The sequence below is a fragment of the Eptesicus fuscus genome, chromosome 18 (genome assembly GCF_027574615.1).
Source record: "Eptesicus fuscus isolate TK198812 chromosome 18, DD_ASM_mEF_20220401, whole genome shotgun sequence".
In the NCBI taxonomy this organism is placed as follows: Eukaryota; Metazoa; Chordata; class Mammalia; order Chiroptera; family Vespertilionidae; genus Eptesicus; species Eptesicus fuscus.
Window position 1 is genome coordinate 6,024,478 of NC_072490.1, and position 18,353 is coordinate 6,042,830.

Here is an 18,353-nt window from a genome sequence, read left to right on the forward strand (position 1 = left end):
CCTGGTCCCTCCCGCCCAGCGGAACAGATGGAGCCCTCGGTACAGTGTGAGAGTGGGAAGGGGGAGAGTGAGGTGCTGGGGTTCCAGGGCTCTGACACACACACACACACACACACACACACACACACACGTGCGTGCACTTACAGGAATTTGCTGGCGTGCAGGTAAAGAGGCCACGGAACTTAGTCTTTAAGATTTTTATAAAAACCCTCAACCGAGGGCCGGCCAGAGGGTGGAGAGGGCTGCAGTGTGTTCTTAACGGAGGTGAGGACAGATCCAGGGCCCAGACCAGCTCCTGGGACCCGGGAGAGGCAGCAGCACAGATAATGTGTTGGAGCTGAAGGCGGGGCGGGCCTCCAGCTCTGAGTGCGAAGCTGGGAGCAGCCGCGCCCGCCCTGCCCTCGGCCAGGGACAGAGGCCGGGCCGCTCCCAAGCCTAGCCCTGCAGGGACACCTTCACAAAGAGAGTGGCAGATGGGTGCTGGTCTCCGCTCTTGGACAAGAGGTGGACGTGGCGGTATCCTGGCAGGCGAGGGGGTGGGGAGGAGCACACAAGGAAAGTTCCAGTCACTCAGGCAGGATGCTGCGAGGGACAGCCACCCCCCGCCCAAGAGATGCCAGGCCCTGCCTCCCCCCTTCCCCCCAACCTGGCCCTCCCCTCCCCTCGACAAACACTCACCCTGCTTGAGGCTGTTCAGGGGGATGGTGCTCTGGCCGATGAAGTCGTTCTTGGAGGAGGCGTCGTAGTCCTCGACCACGAAGCGCACGAGGGCCAGCTCGGGCACCGCCACGTCAAACTCAAACTCCGTGTCCCACCACGGGTTGAAACCTGGGGGCACAGGCGCCGTGTCAGCGAGCGGCCGGGACACCAGCGGCGGTCGCCGGGCCCGGCCCCGCCTCGGCACGCACCGTTGTTGGTGACCACGGCGGTCTGGCGGCTGGCCGCGTCCCGGCCCACGCCGTGGACCTCCACCGTCACCTTGGGGTCCACAATCGAATTCTTACTCTTGTTGACTTTCGGCAGCTGCTGCCCTGTGATGACCTGGGGAAAGGGGATGGGCATCAGGGATGGTACGGAGGGGGAAGGCAGGCCCGCGGGCTCCTGGCCCTTCTCTGGCTGGCCATACCCGGATGTTGAGCCGCTTCCGAATCCACCAGGGCCCCTGAGCCAGGCTGCGCGGGTTGAAGGTGGAGTTGGGGTCTCGCAGGAAGGCAGGCTTCAGCACGTACCCACAGGCCCCGTTGTCCTGGAAGCGGCCCTGATAGACGTCCATCTCTGGCCCAGGGGTCTGGAAGTTCAAGGCCACTGCAGGTAGGACAGAGCGGTCACCGGCTGTGGGTTGGCTCCAGGGGCCCTAGAGCCCAGCCTCCTCAGGGCACACGGAGGAGGCCTCTGAGTCACACGGTGAGGCAGCAGCAGGGGCCAGGATCGCTGCAAGGCCTCCTGCCCTCCTAACCGACCCTCCGCACCAACCTCACAGCCCATCGCTGGGGCTAGGACTCCAAGGGCTACGATGCTAAGGATGGGGCTTCAGACACTGTCTCGCTGGTAGGGGGATAGTTCCCAAGTGAGGTCACCAGCTCCTAAGCCCACACACTCCGGCATCTGGCCCTCCCTAGGTCCCCCACCTCGGCCTCCTGGTCCCTGGCCCTCTGCACTGAAACCCTCAGCCCGGCCTCCTCCCGGGCCCAGCCCGTGCATACCGATCTGGCAGCCCCCGTTCCACATCTCCACGGGGCTGTAGTTGGAGGAGTCGGTTCTCCACCCAGCAGGGTAGATCCTGCTCAGGTGGTTCACGTTGTGGCGGACAAGGCTGTTTCCTGAGGGGGGTATGGGGTGGTCAGCCATGGAGGCCTCAGGTGTGCCTGAGTCCCTCCCACCAGCTCGGCTGGTAACAGCTGGGAGTGCTAACTTTTTCACAGGCAGTGGGGGGGGAGGGGGGGAGCCAGGTCGGCCCTGGCCAGCCCGGATAGTCAGACAGGGGCAGCACCCTCAGGGTGCGGGCCGGGGCTCACCTGATTCTTGGAGCAGTCGGAGGACACGGTTCTCGGAGAAGGACGCCATCTCGTAGAAGGCCTGCCCCGGGCTGCCAGGGCTGGAGAAGCCCCGGAAGTGGACGCTCTTACAGTAAATGACCATGTCAGAGAGCTCCTTCACTAGCCTGAGCTTGTCCTCCTGGGGGCCACGGGGAGGCCCGGGTTAGATTCAGAGGTGGGGGCAGGTGGGCACTGAGAGAGCCAGAAACCCAGACACAGAGAGACAGAGAGGGAGACAGACACAGAGAGGGGGCAGAGGGTCTGAGTGGCAGCCACAGAGAATTGAGACAAGGCAACCACCCCACCGGGTGATGGGGGGTGAGGATGGGGGAGGGCCCAGGGATGCCCTCCCCCCACAGCTTCCCCTCGAACCTTGGGCGTGTGCTGCACTCGGGTCCTCACGGCCTCATCCTCCATCTCGGCGGCCTCATCCTCGTCCGACACGACAATGGCCTCAGGGCCACCTTCCCCGCTGGGGGGCAGGAGTCCCCCAAGCTTCTTTCCCTTCAGCAAGATCTTCCCCTTCAGTTGCTACGGATGGAGGGGCAGCTGGTCAAGACCCAGCTGGCCTCCCAGGCAGTCCCCCTTCCCTCTTCTCTCGGCACCCCCACGCCCACTGTGCACCTCAGGGGATGGGAGGCTGGTGGTGGCCCCATCCAGCGGCCGGTCCAGCAGCATGGAGCCCAGAATAGTGCTCAGGTGTCGCGCCATCACGCGCTGCTGCTCCAAACTGCAGTGGTTCTCCAGGGACAGGATGACGGGGTAGGGGGACGCCTGGCGGACCAAGGCAGATTAGGAGGGGTTGGCCACCCCTAGCCTTCCCCTCCTCACCCCCCAGGGGTGTGGCCACCTTGAAGGCGTAGTCCCGAATGGCTCTGAGCACGTCGCAGAAGAGGATCTTGGAGGTGAAGGTGTAGCCGTGGTAGATGATGGGCTCCTGGTTGGGTCCGTCCCAGCAGTCCAGCTCCAGGCAGCGGCAGCCTTTGCACAGCGCCCTGTAGGGGGAGTGGCGCTAGGAGCCCCGCCCCCGCCGGAGCCCCGCCCCGCCGGAGCCCCGCCCCGCCGGAGCCCCGCCCCGCCGGAGCCCCGTCCCCGCAGGAGCCCCGCCCCCGCCGGAGCCCCGCCCCGTCGGAGCCCCGCCCCGTCGGAGCCCCGCCCCCGTCGGAGCCCCGCCCCCGCCGGAGCCCCGCCCCCGCCGGAGCCCCGCCCCCGGCCTCCACGGGCTGCCCCACCGGATGTAGGCCTCGGTGCTGCTGGGCCCCTTGAGCTGGTCCTCCAGCAGGTAAGTGTTGTGCGAGGAGGACACCAGGTAGTGGCTGAGCGGCTGGCCCATGTCCTGGTAGACCCGCCGGTGCGCCAGGTTGAAGGCGCTGCCGTCGGCCGAGAGCAGGTACATGAGGAAGCCGTCCTTGGTCATCTGCCGCTGTGCCTTGGCTGGGAGGGAGGCGGGGACCAGTCAGAGCCCTCCACCGGCTAGCCACCGCCTGGGGCCCTGTCTTCTCCTGTCTGCCACCGCCTGGGGCCCTGTCTGCCACCGCCTGGGGCCCTGTCTTCTCCTGTCTGCCCCCCACACTGTGCGGGGCCCTGTCTTCTCCTGTCTGCCCCCCACACTGTGAGGCCCTTGAGGACAGCGCTTCACCTCCTCCGGCTCTGTGCCCGCACACAGGAGCCCCCTCCAGGACAGGGCCGGGTCTCCAAGGTGGGCCCAGGATGGGCATCAAGAGGGAAGCAGGGACAGTGCCTGCTTTCCCAGCCTCCCCTCCCTCTTTCCTGGGAGAGGGCTCCTCAAAACCCCCTGAAGGAGGAACTGAGGCAGGTAGTGATCGCGTCTGCCCTCCGCCTGCTTTCATGGGCCGGCAAATACCGGCCGGGTCCTGAGGCTGCCCGAGCACCCCCGTTCCTGCAGCTCCCTGTTTTGGGCTGCAGTGTCCCCAGGGGTTCTCCCAGCCTGGTGTGGCCCTCACCAGTCTCGTTGGGCTCGTAGCGCTCAATGAGGGAGAGGGCCAGGGCAGGCCCGGCCGCCTCCTCCCGCTGCTGGTGCTGCAGGAAGCTCACTAACTGATCCACGGACAGCCTCTGCCCCGAGCCCGCAGCCTCCTCGAAGGTGCGGTCGATCTCCCTCCGCTGGGTCAGCATCTTGTAGAAGGCCTCAATCTCCTCGTCCTCCAAGGAGTCTGTCTGGGAGTGGTCACATTCCTGCAAAGCCAGGGCAGCCCCGTGGGCAGGCTCAGAGCTGGCCCTGGCCTAGGGCCCGGAACCCCACTGCCAGGGCGCCCTCCTGCCTCACCCTGAAGATCTTCCGGGCGTAGCTGTCGTCCACCTGGATGTTGAGCTCCTTCAGGAAGTTCTGCAGTTCCTTGAAGCTCATCTTGTTATCCTTGTTTTTGTCAGCTTTTCGCAAGCAGGAGTGAATCCAGCTGGGCAAGAAGTAAGGAAAGAACCCGGGAGCCCACATACCCCCAGAGCCATGTTTTCAGGCCCAACATCAGCTCCTGGGCCCAGGCAGACGGAGGCCACTGTACTAGTAGACACAGCTCCCTGCAGGCCCCACTTCCTGGAATCCGAATCCCAGGGGCAAGGCCTGGTGGCCTCTTGAGTGGAAATGTTACATCCTAGAACGGGGTCTTTTTCCTATTAGCTGGCTTTGAACCCTTTCCAATTTTAAAAATATGTGTTTTCTTTCTATGAAAGGTTTTATTGTAGATAATTTAGAAAACAAAGAAAAATAAACAAATCCCCCGTAGCCTCAGGGATAACTCTGTTAATATTTCAAGCTGTGTCCTCTCGTTTTCAATATATAACCGCTCGCCAACTTGACTAAAGCACTTGGGGCTTACTTTATAGGAAACAGCAAATGTCAAACCACTGATCATGTTGTGATGGGGCACTCAACCCCCAGGTCTCTCTTACCTCTATCCTCTCTCCCCTCAGCCTTGACCTTGAGAAATAGATGATTTAAATGCCAGAGACTAGGTCTCCCACTGAGGCAGATGACTCCCCTCAGCCTCCCAACTCCGTGCTGGTTACAGACGGGGGGATGAGGGGACATCGGGGGCCGCATAGCTCTCTGGTGCTTGGGTCAGAGTGGACCAAAAACGGCTCCAGAGGCCTCCCCTGCTTCCCTTCTTCTAGGGACTGAATTGCGTTCCCCCAAAATTTGTGTATTGAAACCCTAACCCACAGTATGTTGGTATTTGGAGATGGGGCCTTGGGAGGTTTAGATAAGGTCATGAGGTGAGGCCCTCTTGATGGAATTAGTGTCCTTATAAGAAGAGACACCAGAAAACTTGCTCTCTCTCCCTCTCTCTCTCTCCCTGCCATCGGAGGACACAGTGGGAAAGAAGGCATCCCTCCAGAAGCTAGGAGAAGGGCTCTCACCAGAACCCAACCATGCTGGCCCCCTGATCTTGGACTTCCAGCCTCCAGAACTGTGAGAAAAGGTATTTCTGTTGTTTGACCGAATCTGTGCTATTTTGGTATGATGGTCCGAGCTGGGCATCTTCCATACCCAGGCTGACCTGGGGACCACCACAGCCAGAATCCACAGGCTGGGCCTGGTCCCACCGCCACCAGAAGGATACTGCTGCAGCTTCTGCTGCTGGTCCATGGAGCCTGAGTGGTGGATGATCTTGCGCAGACCCTGCACCCAGTGCTGGGCGTCAGCTGGGGATGAGGCGATGAGGTCTAGTGTGTTTCGCTGGTCTTTAAAGACAATGGAGAAGCAGCGGTCCTCGGGCACGTCACGGGCAAACTTCTCCAGGCCCTCCGTGCGGTGTCCCATCCGTACCTCCTGAATGTCCTCGATGGAGACTGTGAGAAGGCGATGGGGGCAGAGAGAAGCATGAGGCCACCCCCTGCCCCCGACACGGTGGAGGCCACCGTGGAAGGGGCCACAGTTTAGAGACAGAGGCGGGGCTGGAGCTCAGGCATTGATGCAGAGAGAAAGGAGCCGGCAGGAGGACAGACAATGGCAGGGAAAGGAGGAAGGAAGGCAGAGACGGCGGTGGAGAAGGAAGGTGAGACACAGCTGTAGTGGGCAGAGTGAACGCACAGAGCGGGACTGACTTCAGGGTGGGCAGGCATAGACCCCAGACCCCATTGTTTCTGTGCTGTAGGGAGCAAGGCCCTGGGAGGGGATTGGGGCGGAGCAGACCATTCTGGAGCTTGGGGCCTGTGACCGAGAGGAGGCCACATACCCTCCTGATCGGACTGACTTTGGACCCGTTCTCCCCTCAGACCGTCGTGTGAGCCTCCAGGCCCCTCTCCTGACCATTCAGGAGACGCGAGCCACCCTCAGCCAGCCCTGGCCTTGGGGTCTGGGGGCACAGACAGAGGGAAAGGTGCTGTGTCAGAGGGTAAAGAGGACTGCACCCCATTTGTGTCTGTGTGTGTCCAGAACTCAGGGGACCCCTGGGCCAGGAGGGTGCAGGAAGGCTCTGCCCTCCAGGATCCCAAGAGGCAGACCAGAGCATGCACACTGGGGGTCTGAGAGATGACACCATTCTGCCCTTAGGAGCCAGGCCTTCCAAGCCTCAGGGAGCAGCAAGGCCCTGCCTACCCTCCCCAACCCCCGATGTATCTCCCCTGATCTGCTGGGAGCCAATCCCACCAGGCGCTGTGCCTGCCCTCCCCCATCCTGAGCCATCCACCTCCATCTGTCCTGGGTCCGAGACCAGCTCTAGCTGAAAGCCGCTTGTCCCCCCCTGGTGCCCGCACATACCCGAGTGCCCCGGAGTCTCCTAGCCACCTGCAGGCCCCATGTATGTGCCATGTGCCCAGCCCGGACAGCAGGCCCTGGGAAGTGGAACACGTGAGCCCTGGGCCATCTAATGTTCAGGGGATATCCCTGCTTAATCCCTGTGCCCAGAGCCTCCTGTGCCCCGCTAGGCCCCACACCAGCTGCCCCTGACCCAGGCTGGAGTGCAAACAGGAAGCCTGAGCCCTGGAGCTCCCGGGCCGGCACCCCCACCCGCACCAGAGAGAAAGTCCAGATGCCTCCACTGCTGATAATGCCTGTCTGCCCCTGGGAACCAGAGTGGGGTGGGGTGTGTGGGGGGGGGGGGGGGCGGGGGGCGGGGGTGGTCGGGGGACTAGTGGTGACAGAATCAGGGGAGACTTAGGGATCAGGGAGCAGAGGCAGAGAGAACCACTACTCCCTCACCTGGCCTCAGTTTCCCTGCGGATAGAGTACCGTTGAGGACAACAGTCTCACGCTCAGCAGGGAAGCAGCCAGCAGGCCAGCACAGCCCAAGGCCTGCCTCAGTGGCTCTGACATGGAAGGGAGCCTCTTGGGCCACTGTCCTCACCTGACCACACCCGACGCCCGACCCTGGACCTGTCGCCCCTGCAGCCCCCTCACTCATGTCCCGTCCTCAGTCTCGCCCTGCTTCTTGCTCACACTGGGTCTCCTGCTGGAATTCTATCCTGCCCTCTCTGCTCATCGCCATCCCAGTGTGAGGGTCTCACCCCGCCAGGGCAGGTCTGGAAAGGCCCGAGTCTCTACTCCGCTGCCGCCCCCACGCCCAGCCCCACCAGGTGGGAGGCACACACTGGGAACCATTCAGATGGACTGGCTGCTGGCCTCCCAGGAACCCCCAGGGCTCAGAGCGTAAGATGCCCCATTCCCACGGTGCCGCCACCCACCCACCAGCGTCGAGCAGGAAGCTCCATATCAGGGCAGAGGCCTGTGAAGAAGCCTGGCTGGTGCCCCAGAGGCAAGGTCAGGGTCACTCCAGTGCTGAGTGGCAGACATGCGCGTGGAGGGTGGTTTTCTGAGAGCGCTTCCGTCTCCATCCCCTCAGACCCTGCCCTGGCCCACAGCCCCAAGGCCCCCACCCAGCTCCCCGCATCTGCCCCTGCTCCTGTCCTGCCTCACCTCTGGCCCCTGAGGCCACAGGTCAGCAGGCCATACCTCCTTCTGCTTCTGCCCAGTGACCTGAGCCCCGGGCAGACCCTTCCTGGGGTACCTTCTGTGGGCTGACCCGCCCCTTCCTCCTGTGACCCTCCTACTCCTACCTGGGGCCTCTCACCTGTGTCTGACCTCATTCCCTATGGACCTGCCAGTGTGCTGACCCTGCCTGTCCCCAAACGGCCGAAGGCAGGTGAATGGGTGAGGGATTTCCTGAGGTCTGGGCTGTGAGAAACCCAGCTGCACTGGCCCGTATGGCAGCCACCAGCCGCATGTGGTCATTTAAACAGAAATTCATTAAAATTCAACCAGTGAAAAGTTCCGTTCCTCGGTCACACCAGCCACATTTCAAGTGCTCCGTGACCACAGGTGGCTAGTGGCAGCTGTGACAGACAGCACAGATCTCGGACATTCCCATCAGCACAGCTCTCGGGACAGCCTTGGTCTGAGATTTTCCCACCATGTAGAGGTGCAGCGTAGATCTCGCATTTGACAAAGACTTTGGGGCATTCTGTGTGAAGCAGTCATCAGAGTTTCCCGCGAAGGCCTTGTAGGGGACACTCTCCATTTGCAGGCCTGAGCCTTGGGTTCCTGGGCCATTTCCGAAGCTTCTGGAAAGCCCTCGGGCCCATGCCCTTGAGGGAGCTACCCTGCTGAGGCCTCTGTCTTTGTGTCCTAGCCCCGCTCTGCCCCATCTCCCTGCGATGGCCCCAGTCCTAGGGAAGGGCTGCCTCCTTCGGGCCCCACCTCACACCCTGACCAGGCTTTATCTGCCCCAACTTCGGGCTGGCTTTGGCCTCACCACACCTGGAGTCCTGTCCACCCAACTTCCCTGCTCCCCACAACTGCCTGGGCGGATACTTATGCGTTCACACAACACTGTCCAGCTCCCTCCCTCCTCGGAACCTGCTTTCCCCACCTGTGGTCATGGGTACGTGCCCCTAACCCCCAGAAGCCTTTAGCATCTCCATCTGTAGTCCTGGGTCCATGACCGCGCTCGCCAGCCCAGTCCAGAACTCAATTTTCACTGCCTCCTCCCCCAGACTCTGGCTAGCTGCAGTGTCCCCATATCTGGTCCTGATTGCTTGACGGACCTATGCCCCACCAGGCTGGGACTCAGTTTCCCTATCTGTGGTCCTGGTCCATGATGGACCTCCACCCCCAGCCAGCACCAGTGTCCCCATCCAAGCATGGGCTGCACACTCTGCCTCCTCCCCTGCAGCCCCGGGGCACTCACACAGCTGGGACTCGGGGCTCCGCATGACCTTGCGGGACTCCTGCCAGATGGTCTTGCAGTCCTCCTGCAGCTTGTAGAAGCGCTCTCGCCGCCATGAGTTGGACTTCACCTTCAGGAGCTGGGTGCCCTTCAGCAGCGCCTGGAGGTCCTCGTCATTCTGTAGGCCTAGGGGGCAGAGCTCGTAAGACGCCACCTCCTCCAGTGTCCCTGCTGTCCCAGACCCCACGCTGGCCACGCCCACGTCCAGACCCTCTAGGAGCCTCGTCCTCATCTCTCTGTTCACGTCTCCCTCCTTCAGCCATGCTCCACCCTGCCCTGCCTCCACCACGAAGCCATCTCTGAGCCAGCTGAGGCCATGTAAACCTTGGGATGCCTACCCACTCAAGGCCACACTTCATACACTGACCTGCCCCCCACAGCTGAATGGACAAAGGGAGGGCAGCTAATCTAAGAACTCCTGGTCCCTGGGGGATGTGGAAGTAGCCAGGAAGTAGCCTGGCTCTGAAAGACGAGGTGGGCCCCTCCTGGTCACACATAGGGGTCAGAGTGACCTGAAGGAAGTGGGACTAAAAGATCGGGCAGAGCAGAAAGAAAAGGGGCAGACACCGATGGCAACAGATCCTGAGCATCTCACAGCCCAACAGCCTCCCAGCTCCAGGGGCTATGGAATCACCTGTGCCTACGTCCAGGTCCCCCCCACCCCCACCCCCGACTAACTGTGTGACCTGGGCAAGTGGCCTCATGTTGCAGGGCCCCTGTGTCCCATCTGTAAACTGAGGATAAAAATAGCAGCCCCCTCAAAGGGAAGGGCTATGGTTCAATGAGATGATGCGCGATGCTGGGAAGGTCCCGAGGTAAAGCAGTGGTAGTTCTTAGTGCCAACACTGTCGTTACTGTGGGGCCCTTGTGCCCATCCCTGCCACCCCCACCACGACTATCGCCACCCCTGACTTGCACCTGCTTGAGTGGGTCTTGATCCTGGCCCCAGGAGTGAGGAGCCCACTGCAGCCTGTGCTTATCCCATTGGGGTGCCCCTGTCCCTGCACGCCCACCCCATCACTGAGTGTCCTGGGTCCGGGACGCCTCCGGGTCCAGCAGCCTTAAGTCACAGTGCAGCCCTTTCAGCAGCTGGGGCCAGGCCCAGCCCCACAGCGAGGACCAGAACCCTGGCTGCTTGGCACCCCCTTGCTGCTCTCAGAGACCCAGGCTGGCCTGAGGCATGGGCTCCCAGAGCTATGGTGCCCCAGCAAGAGGCACCAAAGGGATACTGTGTCCCTCCCCAGGAGCCCTCACCCCCAGCAGACCCTGTACCAAGTGTGATCAAGGAGAGACCCCCCCAACCCTAATAACCCTAATAATCATAGTCATATAGAGTGAGATCCATCCACAGCTGTGCCTGTACATATGACCCTATATCTGTATCTATAGCTCTGTATCTGCATGTATCACCCTGTATCTGTATCTATAGCTCTGTATCTGCATGTATCACCCTATATCTGTATCTCTAGCTCTGTACCTCTATATATCTATATCTGTGTTATCACCCTAGCCACATGCAGTCCAGCAGCCAGCTCCGTTCAGAGCCAGTTGGCCATTTCACCTCATGTCTGTCACCAACATTAAAATGATGTGGCCACTGCCATCTTTACCCTCTGCTCCAGCCAGGACTGTGTGGGTCCAGTCTGCGGGGCCTGTGCGTAGGCCTGTAGGCTTTTCTTTTCTGAGCCCAGATTCCCAGCCCCTCATAGCCTCTCCCGCTGTGTCCTCGCCTCCCCACTCCCTAGCCAGGCCCACACACCCACAGGACCCACAGAACTTTCTGGACCGCTTCTGTAAGCCCCCCGTCACCACATCCTCTTCCCCCTTGCCAGTCTCCTGCCTCCAGCGGGGACAAAGCCCAGGGGTAACGCCCGCCTCCCTCTCGCTTTGGGCAACTCCCTTCCCAATCTGTGCCCTGCTCCCCATCAGCCCTGGGCGAGGACAGTGTTGGAGGAGGCGTCTCTGAGCCTTCTCAGAGGCGATCTTCTGATGTGACCTCCCCCCACCTTTGTCCCAAGTCTCTCCACCCCAGGAGACCCCTCTGCCTGGGTGGGAGCAGTTCCCCTTCGGCCCCAGGGGAAGCCCAGTGGAAGAGAAGGGGGCTCCGTCCGGCAGGATGTCCTAAACTGCTGGTTGTGTCTGTGGAGCTCCAAACCAGAGGAAGGGGGAGGGGAGCCCCCAGGCTGCCAGAAGAGGCACCTGGGCCTCTGCCGGGGATCCCACGGTCCTTTCTGGGGCTGAAGTGCACCTGGGAGGGGCATCTTACACTCAGTCCGCACCCACCCCCCAAGCTGGGCACACATTAGGACCAGCCCCTGCCCACAGCACGGATGGGACTGTGGGGGAGGGGGTGGGAAAGGAGAATGTGAACCCCACCCTCCAGCTCTGGAAAACACCGCGAGGAGATGACATGTTCATCCTGTCCCGGAGCCAGGCTGTGGCCCTGTCTGCAGTCAGGCAGAGATAAGCCCCCTGGCTGCCGACGTGACTTCCGCACACAGACCTCCGCACACAGACCTCCCTCCCAAGGTGGGCGTTGATAACACTGCCCTCTGGGCCACTGGGCCACCTGGGCAGGCACCTCCACCTCCGAGCCTCATGGAGGCCCTTTTGTTTCGGAGGCTCCTGGGCTGCCCGCCCCCACCGCCCAGCAAGTGTGGGCACTCCTCACCCAGCCCCATTCACTTAGCTCTAGTGCTCTCTCCTGTGGGAGGGTGGGGGAGAGGCCTCTGAGCTCAGGGGCCCTGGGTTGACCTTGCAACCTCACTAACCCGCCCAGGCCCGCTGCACACAGCAAGGTGCCCAGGGGAGGGTGCTGTAGGCACCAATAGGAGGCTGAGGGGGATGCCAGGAGTCCTGACCATATACCAAGGGCGGGAGGGGGTGCATAATGGAGATGAACTGGGCTTGGGACTCATACTAATACATAGCAATACTGAGATAAAGTCACACAGCGATGTGCATTGTTACATGGAGTCACACACAGCCACACAACATACAGTGCCTTATCATCATCCTCATGATAATAATAGCATCCACCGTAATGTTAGTATTTGAATAAGATCCTGTTCTTAGCGCATGTATTTAACCTCCCTAACAACCCTATGAGGGAGGCACTGTCACTATTCCCATTTCACAGATGAGGAAATTGAGGCTCAGGGAAGTTACATGGTGGAGTCAGGACTCAGAAGCCTGCCCACAGGGTCCATGATAGGAAACATTACCGGATGCAGCCACCACGCAGGAGTACACCGTCACAAGTAGTAATGTCAGAAAGTCCACAAAACACACATCATAACGCAAAGTAATAGAATCACTCAGTCGCCTGGATCACCCACTGTCACATCTGTCACCCGTAATGCACACAGCATCACATTGGACCCCACATGGTTGCAGATCATCTCATAGGATTACAGTCATACCAGTTACGCACCAGGCCACATATCCAGTGTGCCTCATAAATCTATAAACAGGGAGGGAGGGAGGGGTGACAAGGAGCAGGGAGGCTTGGAGGAGCGGGGGTATGTCAGGAGGAGGCGTAACCAATGCCCCCAGGACTCACCCCACATGCCACCCCTGCAAACACAGCCCCACCATAGGTCACACACTCACAGGAATACTAAACAGGTCCAGTCAAAGGAACATATTTCTGCCTCCTGCCCCAACTGCCATCCCAGTCTCCACAGATCGCGGTGTTCCCTGCGACCCTTACCCAGCCTCTGCCCATTGAGCGCCGCCACCTTGAGGCTCTGCTCCTGCAAGTAGAGCTCTCTGGAGTGGCTCCGGCCCCGCAGAAACTGCATGATGCTCCGCAGTGGCCGCGCCGCCGGCCGAGCCTGGCCCGGGACAATGCACTAGTCTCCAGATGCCTAACAAGGCGGGGAGCAGGGGCGGAGACCAGGGGCGGAGACCAGGAGGGGGCGGGGCTAGAACCCAGCTGGAGGGGCGGGGCCTCCGCCCTAGAGGCGGGGCGAGAGGGAAATCTGGGCTGAAAGGGGCGGGACCGATAGGCCCTGGAGGTGGGGCGAGAGCGGAATCCAGGCGGGGAGGGGAGGAGCCAGAGCCCAGGGGGCGGGGCGCCCCGGAGGAGGAGCCCGTTCCAGGAGGCGGAGTGGGACACATCCATAATCCAGGAAGCGGATCAGTGACGAAAACCAGAGGCCAGAAAGCGGAACGAGGGCACAGCCAGAGCCAAAGAGGTGGGGACGGGGCGGAGCCGGGCTTGGGGGGCGATGTGGAGGCTGAGCTATACCCAGAGAGCTGACCCGGGACGAGTCAGGACCCGGGGGGCGAATCCGGGGCGGGGTCCTCCCTGGAAGGCGGTGCTCCGCAGAGGGGCGGGGTCCGACCCGGGGGTGGAGCCTGAGCCTGGCTTCCAAACACCAGCTGGGGGCTCCGGGAGGAGGCTGTGCCAGACAACCTAGCCAGCCAAATATTTTACCAAAATTACTCAACGAATTCATTGTGACTCAGCTGGCTGTCGCCTCACTTGTGGACCTCAGGCAGGCCTGTTTCCCCACCTGAGTGGGTCATCTCCAAGGTTCGGAATGCGAAAGGAATTCTTGGGGGGGGGGGGGAAATGCTGATCTTAAATGAGTCCATTAACACAGGCTTACTTTGATAAATACATCAGGACCACTGCCACTTTATACACACTGTGCTGCCAGTGTGCAGGGCAACAGTGGGGCCTTTCACTAAGGTACAACTGCTCTGTCACTCACCCAGCACGTTATTTATTGAGCCCCTACTGTGTGCCAAGGTCAGGACACCACCCCGGCAGGCCTGACTCACTCCTCTCGCGCTCCCTGCCTCTGAATAGTTCGCTTCACTTCAGCTCCAGTCCCCGGCGTTGGCAGTGAGTCACTGGCAAAGCCACCGAGTAGCACAGGCAAGCATAGCGACGATAGACTGGAGCACCAGGTGACCTGCGTACAGTCACTCCACAGAGAGTAAGTCATGAGAACGTGTTCGTGCAGACGAGCTGCAACATGGGCACAGACAAGTGGTTACTCATTTTGGAAAGGGGCGGGGAGCGGAGTGTAAGGGGACCTCTGTTTGAGAGAAACCATGCAAGGGTTGGTAACTGGAGGACCGATGATAGAATCACATCTCAATGTAATGTGCTCCTTTTGAATGATGTCTTTTATTGTACATTTAAAAACAAGATCCTGAGAAGGGCCTGAGGCTTCACCAACTGCCAGAGTGGCCTGTGGCACAGCAAAGTCACTGATCAGTGTGTGTCCGTGTAGTGTGGGCCTGGAACCCCAGGAACAGAACTTAGGACCATAATTGAGGTGGATAGGGGGTCGGCCACCCCAACTTGCTATGATGGTTCTGGAACCATTGTCTCTTGGGGACGGTGGCTTTTTAGCCAACCTAGCGCTCCCATGCCCAATTAGTGCCTTTATCTTCACACCTGTGAAATGGGTATTGTGATCCTGTGGATGAGAAAACAGGCCCAGAGAGGCAAATGGATTTGCCCAGGGTCACGATAGAAGGCCAAGCTAGGACTGGAGCCCAGGTCTCCAGAGGCCAAGATGAAGCCAGGGTCTTCCCAAATAGCCGCCTTCCCCTTTTTAAAAAATTTAATCCTAACCCAAGGATATGTTTTTATTGATTTTAGAGAGAGAGAAATGGGGAGAGAGGAAGAGAGAGCGAGAGACAACCAACTGAGCCACCCGGCCAGGGCACCTGCTTCCACTTTTACAAATGCCAGTTCTTACAGCGGGGCGGGAGGGATTCGGTGTAGGGAGTGTTCGTGGGGGTGGGTGTGCTCAGTGAGGACAGGGCCCTGGAAGGGTAGGTCCTTTCAGGCACATCTGGGGACCTGCGGGAGAAGCCAGTGCACCCCTGGCCACAATGGAGAGAGCAGAGGAAGGGCGTTAGGAGGAGGCGGGGGCCTGGAACTTCCGTCAGAGGGCTTCAGACTTGGGAAGGAGCCCCTTGATTCTTGAACCCAGTTCTAGTCACACTTTTTTCTGGCTAGGGATTGCCTGATGGCGTACCCTCATCTCCCAAAGAACTAGGCAGCAACGCACAGGGCATGGTCACGTGGGGGAACGTGCACAGGCTGGGTCCCAGGCACCGTTCTAATGGCCTGACAGGTATCACCTCGTTCAATCCTCACAGCAACCCTATGAGGTAGGTAGTATTCTTAGCCCCCATTTTACAGATGGGGCACAGTTCAATCAAGGGATTTGTCTTGATGAAAAGGCCAAGTAGTTTGCCCAGAATTCACGCAGGTCCACTACACTGCCTCTGCATGTATCTGGGGGTGAGGGCAGAAGGGACATGTCATATCCAGGGAGGCAGGTCTCAAACAGGATGGGCCAGGGCGGCCGAGCCCACGCCACAGGACTGGGAGGCCCCGGCTGAGCTTGCAGGCGGCCTCCCCTCCAGGGGAGACACCGGGGCTGCCAGCGGGGAGAGACTGGACAAAGGCACAGATGCCTGAGGTGGAGCCCATTCCGACATGGGCTGAGGCCGCAGCCGTGCCAGAGGCGACCGAGGGCTTTTAGGGGGTCTGGGTGTGAGGCAGGCGTGTGAGAGGTGGCAGTGTGCAGGGCAGGCAGCACTAGACCAGCTAAGGGATGATGAGAGAGAAAGCAGAGGTCCCCGGTGCGGTCCTCTGAGCTGCCAGTCTCCCCTCCTGCCAGGCTGGCAGGAGCATTGGGCACGTCTGGCCTGAGGAGAGAAGAGGGAGCACGGGAAGGAGTGGGGACCCCATGGCACGAGGTTGCCTCGAGGAGCCCGGGCTACTGGTATGAGGGTAACAGCTCTGGGCATGGAGCCAGGTCTCTCTGGGCCACGGGGACCAGGCCTGGCCAACTGGGAAAGGAGACAGACTGGGACTGGCTGATAAGAACACCTCCGAGTCGGACAGCTTGGGGGGGGGGGGGGGGGGCGGGCTCTGCCTTTCTCTTTTCCAACTATTATCTCCAGGTCTGGTTTAGAAGGATGGGTAGTGGACAGGAAGTCTCTAACCCTAAGGGTCCTAGGAGACTGAAGGAGGTATGGCTAAGCAGTGATTGGTGTGAGAGGGGCGGGGCTTGCTGAGCTGACTGACGGTGGGGTTGGGGGTGGGGACTAGAGGGTAAGCTCCCCAAGTGTAGGCGAGCCCCCAGGCTGGAGCAAAAAGATGCCAGGTCCAGGTTGGGGGTCCCGTCCAGCCATAAGGCCTCCAGGTCCTGGGGTCGGGAGCCCCCGGCTGCTCTCCCTCCAGGAGGGACCGCGTCAGGGCCAGGAGCCGGCTCAGACTCCGTTCGGGGTCGGAGGAGACAGTCCGGCTGGACACAGGATGGAGGCTCAGGGTTTTTCCAGCTGAGACTTGGCCCTGTCCCGCCAGGAGGATGCGCAGATGGAGGAACGAGGCTGCCCCCCACCCGCACCCCCAGACTGGGCATCGCGGGCTGAGTTCTGCGCGGGGCAGTTACGGCCCGACCGCGGCCAGCCGTGCACACCTCCCCGCCCCCCCATCCACCCCCCCATCCCCCCACCCCGCCACACCCACGCGGCCTGGAGCGATCCGGGCACGCCGGGGCTTTGCGGAGCTTCTCCGGGAGCCCGGACGGGGCGGGGAGAACTCGGTTATTCGTGGATGCTGGTTCCTTCCCTCCTCGGCCCCTCCGTGCGCGCTGGACCAGGGGCCCCGCCTTCCGTGACCAGGATGAGGGGGAGTCCCCAGGCTGGGGGGACCCGGGAAAAGTCTTCAGACCCGCACCCCGACCCCCGACCCCGGTTTAGATCTGGGGGACTGAACTGGAAACGCCCCGGGTCGAGCCTGGCAGTCCCACCCTGAGTCCTGGGCCGAGATTTCCCCGATGGGACCGGAGGGCCGCGGGGCGGGCCAGGACGGGGCGGAGGGGGGACGGAGGAGCCCGGGGTCTTCCTCCCGGAGCCGGGACGGCTCGCTGCGGGGCGGACCCTCGCAGGGGGTCCCCCGCGCGCCCGCCGGGCACTCACCGTGCAGGGTCAGGAAGTCCCGGCCCGAGTCCATGCCCGACGCGCGGCGCCTCCGCGGGGCGGGGGCAGCGCGGCGGGAGTGGGGCGCTGCGGGGCACACGCGCGCGGCGACGGCGCCGGCGGCCTCGGGTCCGAGCCGAGCGCGGTGGAGACGCGCAGGGACTGCGGTGGGAGGAGGCCGGGGGTGGGCCCGGGACACCGCCCCGCCCCCGCCAGCCCGCCGGTGCCCCCGCCCCTCCGGTCCACCAACCCGCGTCTCTCCCCGCCCCGTCCCGGGAGCCGGAGGGAGGGCCGAGGCAGGGGCTGGGAAGGCCGCCTAACCCCGGCCGCCGGAGGGTGGACGCGCCCCGGCCAGAAATAGCCGGCTCCCTCCCGCTTCCTCCGCCGCTGCCACCCACAGCGGCCGGCCCTGTCATTACCGAGGGCGCCCAGCCCCACGCCCTGCCCGCGGGCGCCTCCCCGGGCTGGAGGTGATGCTCCGAGGACTCTGGCGTCACCCTCGGGAAGGGACAGCGCCAGGTCCGACGCCCAGCCGGACGGTGGAGAGGGAGGTCCGCGTCCAGGCGTCCAGCCGCTGCTCCCCGCGGGGCTGCTTCCCTTCTGCAAAACGGGGGCGCGCGTTCCGAGATCCTCAGAGAGGGTTCCTGGACCCTGTCCGGAGGAGGGTCCCCTCCCCGCCAGCTGGGAAGTTTCTCACCCCAGGAGCGCCTTTGGTGGGGGCTGTGTGGGGCGGGGGCGGGAAGCTCACAGCAAGGGAGTGCAGGGAGCTCACCTTTGAGACCCCCCAGTCCCCACCCCAAACTCTGGCAATCTGTGCAGCAGAGTGGCTGACAGGTGCAGAGCCTGGGGTCGGGTGATATTCCCAGGCTCCATTCTTTGGATGGCCTCCCAAGAGGCTGTCTGGGCAAGGGGTCCCTATGTGGACCCCAGACACCCACCGTCAATTCTTGAACCCAGACACCCTCTTTACAGGGTACTTAGAGGACCCCCCAGGGAAAGTCTGGGGATCCTGCTACCCATCGCCCTTTGGGAGGGCCCCTTGGGAGAGCTGGGCTAAGTGTGGGAGAGCCCCAGAGGGCCTCCCAGGATGAGGGGTGCGGGCCCCTCCTGGGCCTCCTGGGCTGCTGAGCCCATGGGAGAGTCTGGCAGAAGCCAGTTGGGCCCTTCTTCC

General features: G+C 61.9%; 1 protein-coding gene across 1 annotated transcript; it reads right to left on the reverse strand.

Annotated features, from left to right (window-relative positions):
* Positions 1 to 182: 182 nt before the first annotated feature.
* PLCD1 (phospholipase C delta 1) lies at positions 183 to 17,350 on the reverse strand. The gene is made up of 15 exons (XM_054729850.1): positions 17,183 to 17,350; positions 9,182 to 9,346; positions 5,618 to 5,846; positions 4,324 to 4,453; positions 4,001 to 4,232; positions 3,269 to 3,470; positions 2,887 to 3,031; positions 2,661 to 2,810; positions 2,409 to 2,567; positions 2,016 to 2,175; positions 1,704 to 1,820; positions 1,127 to 1,305; positions 909 to 1,041; positions 679 to 828; positions 183 to 521 (listed from the first exon to the last, which is right to left on the reverse strand). The coding sequence occupies exons 1-15, from the start codon at positions 17,214 to 17,216 to the stop codon at positions 436 to 438; spliced, it is 2,271 nt and encodes a 756-aa protein (XP_054585825.1). The 5' UTR covers positions 17,217 to 17,350; the 3' UTR covers positions 183 to 435.
* Positions 17,351 to 18,353: the final 1,003 nt, after the last annotated feature.